This window comes from Rhinolophus sinicus, linkage group LG01, assembly GCF_036562045.2.
Source record: "Rhinolophus sinicus isolate RSC01 linkage group LG01, ASM3656204v1, whole genome shotgun sequence".
NCBI lineage: Eukaryota > Metazoa > Chordata > Mammalia > Chiroptera > Rhinolophidae > Rhinolophus > Rhinolophus sinicus.
This window is the reverse complement of record NC_133751.1, coordinates 26,526,676-26,545,247: the sequence shown is the minus strand read 5'-3', so window position 1 is coordinate 26,545,247 and position 18,572 is coordinate 26,526,676. Positions and strand designations below refer to the sequence as shown.

The following is an 18,572-nucleotide window of genomic DNA, read 5'->3' as shown; positions in this document are numbered from 1 at the left end:
CTTCTTGGACGAAATTAGTTTGAATTGAGTTCATTTCCTTGCAACCAAAGAATTCTAAGACTCTGCAAGAAGCATTCATGAACTAACAGAAGAAGATGCAAAGAACTCAATTTTATAAAGTGAAAAGGTGAAGACGACCAAGCTTTGTCTTTAGAAATGAAGAGGGTTTCCACAGCAGGATGAAAAGGGCATTTCTGGGAGGGGGGGGAAAGTACAGTGCATTTGGGTGGAAAACAAAGTAATATGATATGGGGAGAGAAAAGAATGGAAAAATGGGCCCAACTTAGATCCCAAGGGGATTTCCTTGAATGTTTTTCTGTGGGGCTTGGGTTTTGTCCTCTAAACAATGACTGGGGAGTCATTAAAGTATTTTAAGCATGGTTATGATTACTCTTTTAGAAAGATAAATTGGCCACGGTGGTGGGTTGTTGAGGAAAGGGGGGAAAAGAGAGTCCAGACAGGAGGTTATTGCAGCAAACCAGGAAAGAAACAATGGCAATCTGAACAAGAGCTATGCTGGGTCAAGATGTGGACTGGAGGAGTGGCTGCCCCATTGGACAAGAGCGAGGGAGGAGAGGACGCCCTGAGGTACTGCCTTGGCTTCTCAAGGGGACGCCCAGGTGGATGGGTGGAGGCTCTGTTTAACAGGAAGGAAGGGCAGGTTCTGGGGAGTGAGGTAGGTTTCATGGACAGCCCATGGGACAGCCACCTGGAGATATGTACTAGGCAAAAAGAAGCAGTGGTGTTTAGCTCAGCAGTGAAGTCAGAGCTGATGACACTGATTTAGAAGTCATTGTGACAGTAGTGGGTCAGATGCAGCCTCCCAGAAAGCCTCTGGATAAGTAGTTCTAAACGATAGGTATTTTTCACACTGGGTTAATTTATCCTTCAGATACAGTTCAATATTTACAATAGACACAAAATATTAGCATCTTTATTTTACGGGTATAACCTGCAACAGCCAATGTGAAAGACCAATCATTTATTCTATTTTTTGGTGGGGGGCGGGTAAGGAGGGAGGTTAGGGAGATGTGAAAGTTGCCAACTCATTTGTCTACTTGTCTGGCTCTCTATGTTAAAATTTTTTTTTAAACTATTAGCATTCTCATTCGCTCCTAAGGTTGCCCTGATGATTCAGGAAGCCTTGAGAGTATGTTTTATGATTGGCTGCCTTTCACCTGTTGAGAGCCCTTACTGTTTACTGTTAAGGACATTTCAAAATAGATGGAGCTGACTTTATAAATGTCAAAAATAGAAATATTTTCTGAGTCGCTTTTGGGCTTAGCCACCTTCAAATATTTTGTATCTCCTTTTTTCATTTTTTTCTCCTTTTGTTAGTGCATCTGTGAAAGTTTTTCAGCTATCTGTAAGCTTTTTCCAAACAGTGATGGAGGTTAAGCAATCATACACTCCAAATACAGGATAGCTACTTCTTCCTTCTTTAAAAACCTGGATCTCGGGTGATGAAATTGAGAGCCACGAGACCCGGTTTCTAATAGCCACTTTATTATGAGTTTATGCTCTTGGATTAGTATCTAACCTCTCTGTGCTCACTTTCTGCATCTGGAAAAGGTCTACCCTCTTATAATGATAGTCTAAAAACAAATACCCAATATATAGGGAAGTACTGTGAGTTTTTCAGAAAGTCTCTGCAAGAATGTAAGGCAACATGCTTAGTTACAATTGTCTAAAAGTCACGTGTATCCATTTGCCTTTGTGAGGATAAAAGGAGATGAATAATAACACTGAGCTCGGTGCTCGGCACATAGTAGGTGCTCAGTAAAATTACGGTTTTCAATGCTTCCCTTCCTTCTTCACTCTCTTTTTGCCTTCCTCCTTTTATACCTTCTTCCCTAAAAATGCTTTTTAGTTTTTCTTTGCTGACTTATTTAAACTTGGTTCATAACAATCTTCAGTTTTCAGAAGCAAGACCATATTTAATATTTCAGGATAATTATATTTGTGATAATACAAAACTTATGTTGCATTATTTTAGAGAACAGACAAACTCATAGGTCAACTGCTACAGGCAGAAAGGAAAGTGACAGGCCTTGAGAAGGTTCTGATTAGGGAAGCTCACGCTGGTCCCAGCCACAGTGATTAAATGGTTGGTGGTTTGGACCTAACTTGAGCTGACCTCCCGCTAACTTTGTGCAGATGGAGGCAAGAGGCTTTCAGACTTCTGCTTCCTCTTAGGGGCCTTTGGCTTGTCTGACTTTTGAAAATACCTATATTCTCTCTGCCTAACATTACGGAGTAATTTGTGATTCTAATGTTATTACACGTTCTCTCAAGGTTTAAGAAAACAGGCATGTTGTTATTAATAAGGAGATGTTAGGAGTACTCTCCAATAAATCATCAAGATTTTCTGAATGGAGGTAATTTTATGTCAGTGATCTTAAACATCCTATGCTTCAGAGAAGAATTTTAAGCTACAAGATGTAGCAGGCAGAGTTGACCTCTGAGAAGGCCCGCCTTGAGCCCCTGTGACAGGCTTGGCTGTGTTTCTGCTTCCCCAACTCTCCCTCCTCACCCTCCACCCTCACACAGTAAAAAATGTTAACCAACCTCAAACCGCACTCTCAGCTACAACTGGTTAACCCCATATGGATTAAATTTCTGTGGCTTAAATTTCGTTTTGTCAAGAAAAGTAAAATTAGATCCTCTCATATAGAAAAGGGATTTTTACATTTCGTCAGTTTCAAAGGAGGAACGAAATGCCTTTTTTTAACATAAGAATACATAACGATGGAGGGATTTGAGCCCCGACTTGTCCAACCAGGTCATTGGGCATTTCCTCCCAGTCCCCAGAGGGGGAGAAGTTTTCATGCTGGCAGATTATGAAGGGCCGACTAATGCTTGGCCAGGAGCAGAGACCTCTGGCGGGCTCAGGGCTCCGGGAGCCTGCCAGGGGACACTGCCCGGCTAAGGCCTTGCTCTGCCAGAGCGGGAAGCCACGGGCTGCTGCTCAGCTCTTTTATTTCATCTTCCTTCCCTCTCCACATCCCTGTCTCCCATCCCCAGACTCTTTTCTAGAGCTGGAGGAAAATACCTTCAGAGAAGCCCTGGAGCTTTCAGGCACCCCATTTCCATATTTTCCTGAGATGATTCCACAGGCAAGTGGAGACCATGTCATTGCTCCAACTCCTACAGAAGGGAAAAAAACAAACTTTAAAAGTTGCTTGTGCAAACTGGGATCAAAAGTGTGGTGGTGTTTAAGCAGGACTTGGTTTGTTATGGGGGAAAGCTGGCCAGCTAAAAAGAGTTTATACCAGCATCTATCTTTCTGTTCCAGTTTAGGCATTTATGAATTGTGCTTCATTTTTATAAACCAATTAAACACACACTGTCAGTTACAGAGAGCAGGCCATACTAACTATCCTGAAAATGACTTATTCAAAATTTTCTGATGTCCAACATTCATGCTTCTTTTTACACTCAGAGACTCTACACTTTTACTTGCATAGAAATCAGCTTTTTGTCCACTCGGTGCCTAAACAGTGCCTTGTACGTAGTAGACACGCAATGCCTAGTGCACAGTAAACACACGGTAAATGATAGCAATAATAATTATTGTTGTTGAATTTTTTTTTATCCTTTTTTCCCTCACCCAGCATTTTTCTGCTCATGTGAACCTCTATTTCTTAGAGAATAAATTATCTCTGGAAACTGTTTTGATAAGTAAGCCTGAAAAGATGGCTTATTCGTGTTTCTGAGGTCTAAAATTCTTGTGTATATGTTGTGTATTTATTTTTCCCTCTCTTTGAAATCATCATGTCTACCTCCACAAACATGTCAGTCATTCTTGAATTCCCCATCTGACTCAGTTTCCGGCACAGAGTAAGAAATATAGTTGTATATATCCATAACTTTTTTGGAAAGACAGTCATAATCCACTCAAAGATGCACGCTTTGGCTCCAGCAAGCACCCTATGAGTTTAACTCATGGTTTCTTCCCTTCATTCTATATGCATTTTTTTTCAACACCTGCTGAGTACAGCTTATATGCTGGTCACAATTTGCAACTCTGCTGTATCTGCCTTGTAGACTACATATGAGCACATTTGACTCTTCTACAGTCTCTGGAATGTATAGCTCTTACATCCCTATGTTAATGAAGGATATTTAGGAAAGCATTCCAGTAAATCTTGTTTTCCAGGTCACTGGTCTCCTGTTGTTAAAAATATTAAGTAAATTTGATTGTGAAGATTACCTATTTTATGGTAGAGCTCTGGTAGCTGAACTTCCACTTTCTCTCTCTGGAAAAGATGGTACTCAGCTTGTTCACAGACTGGAGGGATCATATTGAATTGTCTTGCTACAGAATAGGCTTCCTAGGGAGAAATAAGATTGCAACTGGTTTATACTGATGAGAAATAAGGCTGCCCTGTGATTTGTGTGCATGAGAAGTTTTCATTTTAGTGAAATCAGTACAAACCAAGAGACATGTAGGATGCCAAATAATAGGCAAAATTATGACCATCAGTTTCCTTCAGAGCAAACAATACCAAATGCAAGAATCCTTTTTAGTCTTCAGAAGGGTTTGGACTAAGTAGAGTCCAGAGGAAATTATCCAAAGTGTGAATTATGGACTATTATAAAAAAATGTGATTTGACTACTTTTAGGTTTCTAAAGAAATAAAACTTAGACTAATAGAAAATGATCTGTAATTAGCATGTAATAAACAGTATAGTTATTTAATACAGTGTTTTTAAAGAAAACTAGAATTTTGTGTTCATATATCTTATTAGCTGAGAAATTCAATTTATCCTCTTGCCACCCAAGAACGTGCTAAAACACTATTCCTTTTAGAGACCTGCACCCTCCCTGTTGTATTGTGAGCTGATGAGATCCAGGCCCCATATCCATCTCTGTAATGATGGAATGCATCATAGAATTTGAGTGCCATGGTGATTACGAAGAGAGATCGTGAGAGTTCTTGCAGTTTAAACGTATCTGAAAAACAATAGAGGCACACTTCGGAGACTTTGGGTTTGTTCCAGACCACCGCAATAAAGTGAGTGTCACAATAACATGAGTGACACTACCATGTTTCCCCAAAAATAAGACCTAGCCAGACAATCAGCTTTACTGTGTCTTTTGGAACAAAAATTAATATAAGATCTGGTCTTATTTTACTATAACATAAGACTAGGTCTTTAATGTGATATGATATGATATGATATATGATATGATATGATATGATATGATATCGGGTCTTATATTAATTTTTGCTCCAAAAGATGCATTAGAGCTGATTGTACAGCCAGGTCTAATTTTGGGGAAACACGGTAATTTGGGGCTTCCCAGTGCATATAAAAGTTATATTCACACTATATTCACACTATACTACAGTCTATTCAGTGTGCAATACCATTATGGCTAAAAAAATAAGTGTACATACCTTAATTAAAAAACACGTTATTGCTAAAAAATGTTAACTATCCTCTGAGCCTTCAGGAAGAGATCACCTTTTGTTGGTGGAGGGTGACATGGAATTACCAAAGTGTGACACAGAGACACAAAGTGAGCAAATGCTGTTGGAAAACTGGCACCACTGGACTTGCTCAACACAGGGTTGCCGCAAACCTTTAATTTGTAAAAACAATGCAATATCTGTGAAGCGCAATAAAGTGCAGTGCTTGTGATAAGATATTCGATGGCCATTTAAAAATAGAAATGAAATTACCATGATCTCCATCGCACTCCAGCGTGAGGTTCCCCAGTACATCGCCATTCCTTGGTTTATCACGTGTGTCATGGCTCGAACAATTTCTACAGAAGACCAAACAGCATTTCAAGAGTTTCTCGGCTTTTCAAAGTTACGTGGTCTTTGTCTCTCTTTTTTTTTTCCTGCCCAAAGCTTAGAAGTTTAATGCAATTATTTGTTTGATTAATACAGTTACTTAACATTGGAGACAACATAATAGTCTACCATGAAATATGGATGGTTTGGAGGCTAATGGTACTTTTGGGTAAATTGACTTTCATTTCCATTTACAGCAATAACACTAAATAATATTAAAAACATAATGACCATCTTAAGTTCTTTTACTTGTATTGCTTCATGGTTCCTGGCCTGACAAAACAACACATGAGTCACCTCTTGCAGAACCTGGGAGACGTAAGAGAAAACATCTATTTTGACTTTGTAGAAGGAAGGTCAGTGAGGGTAGGAGGCCTGCCTTTGTGTGTCGGATTTGCAGAGCAAGGGCTCACACAGGGTGGCTGTTTAGTAGCGATGACAGAACAACAGTGTATTTAGCAGAAAGATAAATCTACTAAACGCTGAGCAAACAGCTGAAGCCACATTGGGCCCCAGCCCACAACCGCCCTACTAGTCCTTGAGCCCTTTGAACCAAGCTTTATTCGAAGACACCCATGTAATGAATTTTACTGGGACCTGCTCGTGGTCCCACCCAGTTTGCTCATCAGCCTCTTTCAGCTTGAGGTGACAATTCCTAAACAGGACAATGAATGCCTTCCCCAGAGGGGTGGAGCTGAGCTCATCCCCTTGGCATCAGCCAGATGTGATGCAGAACCAAAGAGCAAGAGAGCCTCAGGTTCAACTGAGTGCAAAGTCACAGTCACAGTTGGATTTCTCCTACAAAGCAGGTCAGCCAAACACCCGGGATGCCAAAATGCTAATTTGACATTTTCCAGGGGTCGCAGCCTCGACTTCTCTGTGTCCCACAAAGACCTGTGGGTTCCATGTCCTTCAGAAGAATCAAATCCTGGTCTCAAAGTCGAGTTGAGGATTTGGAATGAGACAGAGGGTTAGGTTCTTCGCTTCCTTGCTTTGGCTTATGTAAACCATTTTAAATTGCACTTGGTTTCTTTCTCCTCACTCTTTCTTTGGAACATGGAATGCTTTCAGTCACCATTGTCTACCCAGTAGAGGTAGAATTTGGCTTACAAGGAAACTAAACTAATTCAGCCATGAAAGCCAGGAAGTTCATGCTCCCTTCCTAAAGCAAATGAGATACACAAAGTTATACGAAACATTTTTCTTTTATTATGCAAATGGCAATGATAAACATTTCTGGAAGCAGAAAGCCATTGTAAAATGTCTGCCCCAGAAGCGTTCTCTCTGTTTGATATCTCCATTGTTATACCAGCTCCATTTCCTTTCACATCCTGTTTCCTTCAGGAGCCGAGGAGTTTATTGAATCAACAGTATTTAAGTGTCTGCTGCACTGGGTGCTGGGAATACTGTGATGAATCAAACATGTTGGTAAACACTGATGAGGTTAACAGAGAATACATTGAACCTAGGACACTTCCCTGTCTCTAATCTGTCTTCCAGTAAGATGAGTACAGAACACGGCCGTGGCTTGGCCACATGGCAGTCACTGAGGCCGTGACAAGAGCAATTAAGGTGGAGTGGAAGTTCTGAGTCTTCCTGTGCCTTCATTCACTGATATAACACACATGATTCAAAGTCTAACATTTGCCAGGCACTGTGCACGTTGCTGGGTTCATCTGTGAGTAGAACAGATAAAAAGCTCCTGGAGGTTAAGGTTGAGTGGAGAAGATGGAGATGCAAACATGTACGTCTAAAAATTATAAAATGTGAAATGTTATGAAGTAAACAAACAGGGGGCTGAGACAGGGAATAAAAGGGAAGACCCATTTAGTTAAGTCAAGGAAGGTCTCCTTGAGGAGTCATGTGTAGGCATCAAAAAATAAAAAGGAGCCTGCCATGGGAAGAACAGGGGAAGTGTATGCTAGAACAGCATGTACAAAGGCCCTGAGGCAGAGCTTAGTGATTTTTAGCAGTCAGAAAAAACCCCTTGTGGCTGGAGTCTGGTAAGGAAGGAGGAAGGGTACAAGATGAAATTGGCAGAGGGCAAGCCATGTTATTTTTCTGTTATTCAGAGTTCAATGGGAAATCATTAACATTCTTTAGGTAAGGGAATGACAGGCTGTAGTTTACTCTTCAGAAGAGCACTATTTCTGACTGTGCTGTGAAGAATCACAGTGGGAGGACTGGAGGAAGCAGGAAGATCTTTAAGAATGTATCTCAGTATTCCAGGCAGGAGATGAGCGTGGCTTGGAATAGGGTTGTGGAATAGAGACATGGATGGATTCAAATATATTTTAGAGATAGAATGCACAAGATTTGCAGATGGACTGAATGTGGCACGTAAGGGAAAGGTAGGAATCAAGGCGATCTCCCAGGTACCCGGTCGTTTACAGTGATGAGGGAGACTGAGGGAGGAACGGGTTTTGGGAGGTGGAGGGAATCAAGGGTTCCTGTTTGGACATGCGAACAATGGAGGTGCCTATGAGACACTAAAGGGGAGATGTCGTGTAGAGATGGTTGGATAAGTGACACAGTAATCAACCTGGGTTTGAGGTGATATATTTATTAGTTACCAGTCTATTAGCTGTACTTAAATTCATGGAAGGGGATGAGTCTATGTAAGGCAAGTCTACAAAGAGAAAAGAGAAGAGAAGAGGTCCTAAGAGCCAGCCCACGGGTCGGAGATCAGACACTGCAGGGTCTGGGTCATCAGCAGCCAGAGAGGCAGGAAGCTTTCAGAATCAAGAGCAGAGAATGCTTCGCGAAGGAGCTGAGCTCACACACTGGAAGACTGTGAGCATTGAAGTCAGAAGGGCCCAAAATGGTGTGCACTGGATTTGGCCACAGGACAGGGAGGTCCCAGCAGACCACAAGATGAGCAGTTTCTGTGCCAGTGGTGCGTGGGGCCAAGGCCAGGCTGGAGCCAATGGAAGAGTGGGCGTGGGAAAAGGAAGCCGTAGAGACAACCTGGGGAGACTCTAAAGACTTCCTTTTCCCATGTTCATGGTTGGAAGTGAACCAGGCAGAGAAATAGGACAGTAGCTGAAGGGGCATTTAGGGTCAAAGGAGAGATTTATTTTAAAGATGGAAGATGCAAGAATAAGCCTGTATGCCCTTGGACGTGATCTAGAAAGAGGAGTTGATGATACAGGCTAGGGGGTTGGGTAAGAAAGGAGGGAGAAAACTTGTTAAAGTGAGATGGGGGAGGCGCAAAGCACCGGTGGGGGAGGAAAGACACTTTTATCAAGATGGTGGGACCCAGGATGTTTGTAGAACTCATCACAGGACGACATGGGAGCTCCTTTTTGATGAATTCTATTTTCAATAAACTATTAGTCAAGTGAATACGAGGAGGATGTGAGAAGTGAGCAAAAGGTGAGAACAAATAGTTCAGAGTGTGGAATAGCCTACAGGAAACTCCAATGGCCCAGGCACTTTAAGTGCTGGTCATTTCTTGCTCCCTGATTTGTCTGGCCTCTGATCTGCAGACAAGAGCCTGGTGGAATGTGGAAAGGAGAATTCCAGGAGTCCTTTTTCCTTTGTCATAGACACAATCATTATCTTTGAGAACAATCTATCATGGCAATCGTATTGAAAGATTTATAGTTGAGTTTCATTGATCACAGTATTACAACTTGAAGAAGAGCCGAAGGACAACAAAAATTGTCCTATGGACCAAATGAACAAAGCTAGCTTTCTCTTTTCTTCTCATCCTGCCTTGATTGGATGAAGGCACTTCTTGCCAAGTTCTGAGATAAAGGGTGTCTTTAGAACCACATGACCGATCATAATATCACAAATAGTCCCTGTCATTGTCCCATCAAAAATTAATTTTAAAACAAAATATTTAGAAAGGCAAAAGGACCATGGCTCTTAGTTTCAGTTTCATTTGTAGTAAAAGCTTTAATTCAGGAGTCCTCATCCTCTGGAGGATTCTGCAGGGCAGAATGCAGGGAGAAACTGTGGGAGAACTGAGAGGCCACAGTTAGAGATTCATGTTGCCACAAATTAAATTTCATGCATATTATTATTTTTTTAATATCAGAGGAAAATTCCCCAAGTGTTTAGGTGTCTAACAGGAAATCGCCATACTGATGCCTGAGGTGGGTTTTCGTATGATTCTACTATTTAAGAACACTAGAGGGCAGCATTGTTAAGAAAAAAAAAATCAACCGAGTTTAAATGCATTCGTTTTACTTGTGTATCGTGGAAATACATTTTAAAAGCATCCTAGTCGGAACGTTGATCCTGAATGGGGAAGAGCACATTAAGAATATCATTTAGTGCATTGCATTCACCTGACCCTGGGAAAGGACATCCAGACAAACAAACTGATTAAATCGGTCAACCCAGGACTGAATGACTTCCCTGCTTTTCCCGGAAGCCTTAGCACTGGTGGTCTCAAACCTGAGTGCACATTAAAACACCCAGGGAGCTTAGAAAAGTATACTATCCGGGCTCCACCGAAGTAATAGTTTATCAGAATCTCTGGGGGTGAGGGCCAGCATCAATACTTTAAGAATTCATCCTTGGCGATTCCAGCGTGCAGCCAGGGCTTGGAACCACTGTGCATGTCTCCACCAGTGCTCCCAAAGTGGAACAATGCCACCTTACGGACCAGCAGCATCAGCAGCCCTGGGAACTTGTTGGAAATACAATTCCTAGGGCCTGACCTCAGAACCACTGAGTTACAAATTCTGGGCGTAGCAGGGGCCCAGCCGTCTGTTTTAACCGGCCCTGCAAACCACTCTGGTGAAAACTGAAGTTTGAGAACCACTGCTTTATATCATTCTCACCTAAGCCATTGCAGTGGGTATAAACTTCCTCCCACATTTCCTTTCTGCTCTTTCATCTAATCTGAATGCTTCATGCTATAAATTAACATTTAATTTAGTTATTTGCTTTAGTCCATGTGACATGCATGTGTGTGCATGCTTATACACGTACACGTGTACACACACACACACATATTTTGGTATGAACCAGGATCACCTGAGAAATTAGATGAAAATGCAGAGGTCCAGGCCCCAGCCTACTTCAATGAACCTGGGCCTTTGTATTATTTTCATCTGCTCTCAAATCTCAAAGCTTGAGAAACGGTGTCTAAACTACAGGCAAACTTTGTTAAATCTTCTCTGTGTACTCCCTGTGTTCTCCTTTCCGGGCTGAAATGATCAGTACTGTTCTTTAGCCCGCAGGCTGCAGACAGCTCTCTGTCTTATTCCCTGTGTCCTCAGCGCGTAACTGGCCCTCTATAAATGCTGCACGTCTCTTGTGCTTCTCTGAGTCTTCCATTTCCCCATCTGTAAAGTGAGGATAGCATTGGTCCTGTGGAAGCCTTTCAAAGCTTGACATGAGATAATGTGTGCGGACCAATTTGTGAAGCTAAAAGAGTAAAAAGTAAGCAGGATACGGCCCTGGTTGTGTCTTCTCAAATAGGCTCACATTCTAACATTTTAGTTTAAAAAAGAAAAAAGATTGACATTTTTCTTTCAATAATGTAGGTCATCTATATTTTCAAATATGCATTTTATGCGAAAGGACTTAATAAAACTGTTTTTGAGTGAAACATAATTGTCAATAAACATGTTTTGTTTTAAACTGGTCCTCATGAAAAAAATGGTTGCTCACATTAAACCGCGGCTCATGGGGGAATGTTCCCTAGAACCTTGAAAGTCGTAAGCAAATAGTTATACTGCACGAACAATAAGCCATAGGACTAAACATACAAATATGCAGAAATGAGTGTTTTGATCACATAGAATGTACTCAAGTTAATCTGGCCATAAAGACACAAAATGATAAGAACAAAAGAAACCTTAGAGATACGCCAATGCAGTTTCCTCTTACTCTGGATGAGGAAATATAGGCTACGAGTTCATTGTTTTAAGGTCTAATTAAAAGCTTGAATGTTATTAACAATTAAAAATATTTCAAATATGCTTACAAAATGCTGAGTGTGAATATACAAACTAATAATTGTACTTATACAGTGGAACTATATGTAATTTTGTTCTATATTTTCCAAGTTTCTGTAAGTGTGCATTATCACACTTTTATAATATAAAAAAAGAAAGAACAAGATTCCCAAACAAAGGTGCCACTTTAAAACACTAACATGTGATAGGTTAATTCACAACTACTAGGCTTAAACAAATGAAGTTGCCATTTTTAGAGGTCAAAATGTCTGACTATTGACAGTGTCATTCACGAGGTTCAACCTAACTGCTCTTAGATCCTTTCTTTTTTAAGAGGAGAGCACCGTGACAACTGGGGCACTGGTAGAACACAGAGACTTGATTTCATCAGAGGAATTGTTGTAAACACTGATAAAAAATAACTCTAGTCCTGGACACCATTTTTATTCCAAACCAGCTGTTTGTTATTTATCTAACTTGAGTTGTTTATTTACTTAACGTCAGCAGCTTGTGGTGGTGTTGATTTATAATCGTGCCTCTTTGTGGCTTAGAAGTTTCCTGTTGGTTCTGTATTAGTCCTTTATCTTCTTGGCTGAGGAGAGCCCTCCCTCAGTGTTCAGCTGAGTGTCTAGAGATATGTCCTTTCTCACAGGAATGGAAACGCATCCCCATACAATGTAGTGACGCCATGTGTAGCCTTAATGGTTTGCTGACTGAGGAAAGTCTGGCTCCATCTGCCTTGCAGAGCACACCAGGATTCAGGAGACACTGGTTTATGTCCCATCCTTGTCACTACCTTGGGCACATTCCTTGACCTTCTTGGATTTCAGTTTCTTCAACACAAATGAGCAGACTGATATTAATTGAGCCCATAGGCAATCTTTATAATAACTGTTTAGGTGGGTTATATTGTAACCCTCATTTTATTGTGAAGAAGCAGAGGCTCAGAAAAATAGTCACATGAGCAAGTTCTCGGGAGATAGTGTATAATGCTCTTCTGGCTTTGAAGTTTGGTGATTGGTTGTCTTGGAAGGTTTTGTGCATAGTACACGGTGGGAGAAGGTGGGTTGGGGCCAGAAAAATGACAGGGCATTTACTTAATTGATTCCATTGTGTATTTGTGAACATGTGATGCCTTCTGTGTGGTTATATCGATCTTTTTGTATTTAATACACCAATGACTATAGTTCATGATGTGTTTAAATGACTTGAGAAATATGAGCTATCTTTTTGCTTCCTTGAACAAAGACCTCAAATCTGATAACTCTTTGGAGAAAAAGAAAAGAGCCAAAAAACAGCTCATGTCTGCTTCTGACCTGTTGACACTTAGAGAAAGAATGATCTTCACAAGATAGTTTATAAGGAACAGCTATCTGGATCAGGGCACCAGCCAAAATGATTCTGGACCAAACAGCTCAGAAGAAGAGACTAGGAAGGGATACATATGAAGCTTTATGTCTCCAAGGACAATACACTGTTCTCACCCTGCAGCTACCCTGAGAGAACCTCCCTAAAGGTCATCTGGTCTTCAACCTCTCTGCTCTGCCACACTCTGGTTTTCCCTGACCCTAGAAAGTTTGAACTGAGCCTTTAAAATTGCCCAGATGTGATTAACGAATCTTACTCTGATATGTAGAAAAGGTATTTGAAATGGGACAGTTTTATTCTCACTTTTACCCAGAGTCCAATGTCCTTGAACAAAAACAACAGTTGGTAAGTATCCCCAAGTTCCAAAGTGAGGTTCTAGACCTTCTATGTAGGACCAGCAAAAAAAGTGCGGCTATCTTTAGTCCACCCCCCACCTTGGAAGAATAAATGGGTGGAGGTTAAGGTTGAGAGACAATTTAATTGGACGTGTTTGAGTTCTGTGGCATTTCCTTACACACCCCTGTGATGCCTCCCGTCACCGCCATCTTTCATCTTATCTCAAACTGAATAAAACTCTAGAACCTAAAAACCTCATTTGCAGAATGTGCAAACAAGAACAATTCCTTGTAGAGCCTGAGCTTACTGTGACTTATGAAGAGACAGACACAGGCTACCCTGGGGACCCTGCTTATGCCTCGTTCAGCTCCCCCTATGGAGGGGGAGGCTATGTGATGCTGCCTACTTTTAATATTATTTCTTCCTCCACTAGACAGGGGCTGTTTAATCCTAGCAAGAGAGAGACCTTTCATTTTACATTTAGAGGACCGTGTCCAAGCGACTTGCAGTAATGACATAGCTTTCTTATCATACAATACCACTCTATCCTCAATTTTTCTGTGTAATCCTCTTTTCACTACATCCGGCCTTTCCAGCTTCTCACTTAGACCCACTACTGCCTTATGACACTCCCAATAAATAATCATATCGAATATGGATCATAAAATCTCACATCTCCCTTCAACATAATCTAAACATGGTCCCCACTATTTCCTGCTAAAACCTGTTGAATTGAAACTATCAGTTTGTAATTTCTATGTTTAGTTAATACTAAATAGTAGTAATTAAAGTGATGATTTCTATTCTGGTGGGTATAAAGTGCTATTCTCGCATAATGCCAAATTTTATAGGATTTGTGAATAGTGGAACAAATTCTAATTGACTTAGAGACTATCAAAATGAGAGTACGTGAACCCATTGCCTTAAATTTTGTCTGGAGCAAGGCAACAAATAAACACATTTAAACAAATAAACAAATCTAAATGAACTGAAATTCCAGAGTAGTGTAAATTTCCTAGATGCCTTACTTATAGATTCATTGGTGAAACTAAAGTTATATCATCAGTGGATTATAGGAAAATACATTCACATCCTGGAGTTTCCTTTGACAATATTACTGGTCAAGCTTTTAAAAAGGATTTTTTGTAGTTTGAACATGAGTCTTTCCCTGTTGTGGGATATCTTTCTGAAATGAATGAAAAAATCGAAATTTGAAAAAGGATTCTCTTTCCCTCTAAAATTTTTGAAGTTTTGCTCTTGTCCATTAAGTCCACAAACTTTATTACAGAATATGGCCGTCTTAGTTAGTTTGGGCTGCTATAACTAAAATACCATAAACATATACAAAAATACAAGAATACTCTAGGTGGCATACATACCAGACATTCATTTCTCACAGCCTGGAAGCTGGGAAATCCAAGATGAAGCACTGGCAGATTTAGTGTCTGGTGAGAGCTTTGTTTCTGGTTCATAGACAGCTTCTTGCTGTGCCCTCACATGGGGGAGGCACAAGGATATTGTCTGGGGTCTCTTTACTAAAGGCACTAATCGAATCCATGAAGCCTCCACCCTGACGACCTACACATTTACCAAAGGCCCACCTCCTAATAGCATCACATTGAGGGGTAGGTTTCCACACAGGCATTTCTGGAGTACACAAACATTCAGTCTATAGCAATGGCCTAGAAAGTTCTCAAAGCAGGTGTGACCAGCTGCTCTTGTTGCCATGGAAGACATTCATTCCATGAACACCTGATTTTGAATAGCCTAATTTTTTTTCCAGTGAATGTACTAGAATGAATGATCTACAAAATGTATGCAGAAATAAACAAGGACATTAACTTGCTGTGTACGTTTATTTGATAGAACTAATTTAAGTTTAGAATAGCTAAGTGAAACCCTTCTTAGATATCAGGAACAAGGACGGTGGAAGGAAATTCTGGTATATGACAATAAAACCTATCAGCAACACATAGAAAGATGTGCTAGAAGTTATAGATAGCCTTCATTTAGCTATGATATGTAAGAGATCTAAAGAGGCTACCTTTGAGAATTATCTTTTTATTTCGTGATCCTCTTTAGTATTAGGTTGCAGTTTTCTTAGTGTGTTAGGGTTTGTTTTTTTCCATTTTTTTTTTTTTTTTTTTTATGGAATATGTTATTGAAAACTCAATTGAAAGTCCTTAAATTGTAAAGGAGATTTATCGGCTTTTGTCACTGGAAATGCAGAGGTCATACATGCTTCAGAATTGGTTGTTCCGAGTCATTAAGGACCAATATTTTCTAAACCTGTGCTTTGCTATCCCCAGGCTGGATTCCGTTGTGGCATTAGGTGGCCATGACGCCTGCTTGCTTGTCCGTCCTTGTCCTGGGCCCTTTTGCCTCAGCATTCCAAGACTGCTGACATTTGCTCTGTGCTGTTTTGGTCACATGAACCACTGACTCTTGTTAAGGGGAAAAAGTGGGATGATTGGCGTAACACAACCCAGGCCCATCCTGGAACTGAAGGCTGGAAAGGGGAGAGGAAGAGGCCTTCCTCTGAGTGAGTCGGCAGTGAGGGGAGAGGGTGATTACCCACAGGAAAATCTGGATGCCTGACAAAGGATGACTGCTAGGCCAACCACCAACAGTTCCCGCTGTGCTCAGACGGGGTTTGGGCACACCAACAACAGCGGGGCAGGGAGACAGTGAATTCTACCGCGTGCCTACTGTGTGCTTGGCTGTGTGCTGGGCATTTTACCAACATGATTGCATTTAAGCTTTGCTTTAGCCCAATGAGGTGGCACTGTTACATTTTCATTTTACATTTGAAGAAGTTGAAGCTGAGAGAGATTAAAAACTCGAGGAAGCCACATTTGCAGTTTCCTCTAAAACCAGCCTCACCCACCTATCCCCAAGCGCAAACAATATGAAGTAAAATATCTTCTTCCCTTTGTGTTCATTCAGATTTATGTATTTCATGTGCACTCTTTTGATTTTGCTATTGGAAGCACATAGAGGGTTAAAATATCTTTATCAACTGAGGCAATGAGTCTTCGGGCGTGTCAAAAGGAAACATATTATGCAAAACACTCATTAAGGAATAGTTTTCCAAATGTTCATTGAGATCCTAAAAAATGAATTTAACCAAATCCCACAAGTTCTACATGGCACCTAAAATATTTATAGCCATTATTAGTGGAACAATTATTTTTATATTTGGGAGCATCTGTCATTGCATTGTAGATATCTGACTCAAGCCTTGCATTTTTGCTCTTTTAAATTGTGTTCATGTCACTTTCATTGGTTAGACACACCGATGTAGAATCTTGACTTGTAGCTTCTTAGTCTGTGATCCTGTCTGGAGCTTTTTATTTATACAACTGTCTGTGTATCAGTTTCTTGGGATAGGCTTTTAACTTTACTTTAAAAGGAATTCTATCTTGTGGATGAAAGATTAAAGCAGGCAACTTAGCAGAGGACAGATAAGAGAAAAACAATATTTATCCTAATGTGATTTTCTGCTGGCAAATCTAGTTTCATGCTGTAACAGGAAGCAGTCTTTATTGCTTCTTTAAAAGTATAGAGCTGGCCTTACTTCCTGGTCCTAGCATGGGAGACGTCTGAAAGGAGATGCTATCTTAATGATATTAAAACCTCTCCCCCTACAGCAAATGTGGTCCCCTGTCAGACCCATTTTTGGCTTTGCAAAGCTTATCTGTATGTGTGAGGTATCTGGTAACTAACCCAAAGGCAACTTTTAAACTTGACGTGGTGGAGTGTTTTTTCTTGGCTTTTCAACAGCGAACTATGTGGTAAAGAGGAAATACTAACTCTGCTAATATTTTAAAACAAAGTACCTGCTGCTCTGTATTGCTAACATGTAAGACAGGCCCAGTGGCAGCTGAGCAACTCCACTGCAAGAGCCAATGCAGAGGACACCAGCCTGTCCCCAGGTCTGTCCTGGGATGCCCCATGTTCTTTCCTCGTGTCTATTTTACTGTTCCACACGTAGTCTGCTTGTACCTGGAGCCCTTGATCTCTTGCTTTGGGGCTTTCTTTCCCATTTCTGAGGTGCTTCTCTATCCCCCACCCAAAGAGGGCTGTTTTCCCTTATTTTCTTCATTAGAATCTTCTCGTAAGGAAGTATTTAGCAAGGTTTGATAGTGCTTCTTAAATATTTCTGCATGATCCACTAAAGTGCCGCAAAAGCAAATGTTATTAGACAGCTTTGACTTTAGCATGCAAATTTATGCAGATTTCTACCCCACCCGGGAATAAAACATTTACTTTAAAACAATCATAACATTTTTCTTTACAACTCTTTGAGTAAAACTGACGGAAGGAAAATGTCTCCTGTTTACCCTGTGGCTTGTCCAACTCCCCTCACCCTCCCACAGCTGACTTTTCCACACACAACACACTTCCTTGTGCTTCAGGGGAAACACATGCCTGGCTGTGAGGCAAAGAGCAGCAAGAAGGAGTCAGCGACTAAAAAGGTGTAATGAATTGTCCCCCTTGGGGACTGGTCTTTAATTAGGCACAGAACCCTAGTTTAACCTAATCCTTCATGTGCTGAACTTTGATGTATTTTCATGCCACATTTTATGAGGCTCTCTTGTATACAAATAAGGGTCTTCTGGAATATTAACAATAAGGTTACACTCATTTAGTGCTCATAATGTACTTGGCCTTGTTCTGAATACTTTACATATTTTAAATCATTTAGTCCTCACAACAATATTATAGCAGAGGTCTATTGTTACTCGTATTTTGTACGTAAGGAAAGTGAGGCATAACGAAGGTGAGTAGATTATTTAAGCTTACCCAGCTAGTAAGTGTTGGAGCCGGGGTTTGAAAGCAAGCAGTCTGGCCCTAGCCTGCTCTCACTCATAGAGAACACTTCCGCTCATTAGAAATAGGCAGAATTGTTCCCAGCCAAGTGGACGGGGTTGTCCTGACAGAGCACGACAGGTTACATGACAGGAACAAAATGCTGGCTACAGAGCTCCTTTGGGGAACCAACAGGAACCATTTTCTGTTTGCTGAGATCAAACAGTTCATACAGGTGGCTGCTGTGTGTGAGTGTGTGTGTGTGTGTGTGTGTGTGTGTGTGTGTGTGTGTGTGTGTCCGCATGGTCGTCTTTGTGACATAGCAACATGG

General features: G+C 40.9%; 1 protein-coding gene across 3 annotated transcripts in view; it reads right to left on the bottom strand.

Annotated features, from left to right (window-relative positions):
* The window catches only part of KCNAB1 (potassium voltage-gated channel subfamily A regulatory beta subunit 1), a 365,847-nt gene that overhangs the window by 19,336 nt on the left and 327,939 nt on the right, over positions 1-18,572 (bottom strand). For all 3 annotated transcript variants that reach the window (XM_019731967.2, XM_019731968.2, XM_019731969.2), the window contains exons 9-11: positions 5,691-5,776; positions 4,214-4,334; positions 3,053-3,147 (exon numbers count right to left, since the gene is read on the bottom strand). In XM_019731967.2, coding sequence (XP_019587526.1) covers positions 3,053-3,147; positions 4,214-4,334; positions 5,691-5,776 — 302 coding nt within the window. The remainder of the gene's footprint in view (positions 1-3,052; positions 3,148-4,213; positions 4,335-5,690; positions 5,777-18,572) is intronic.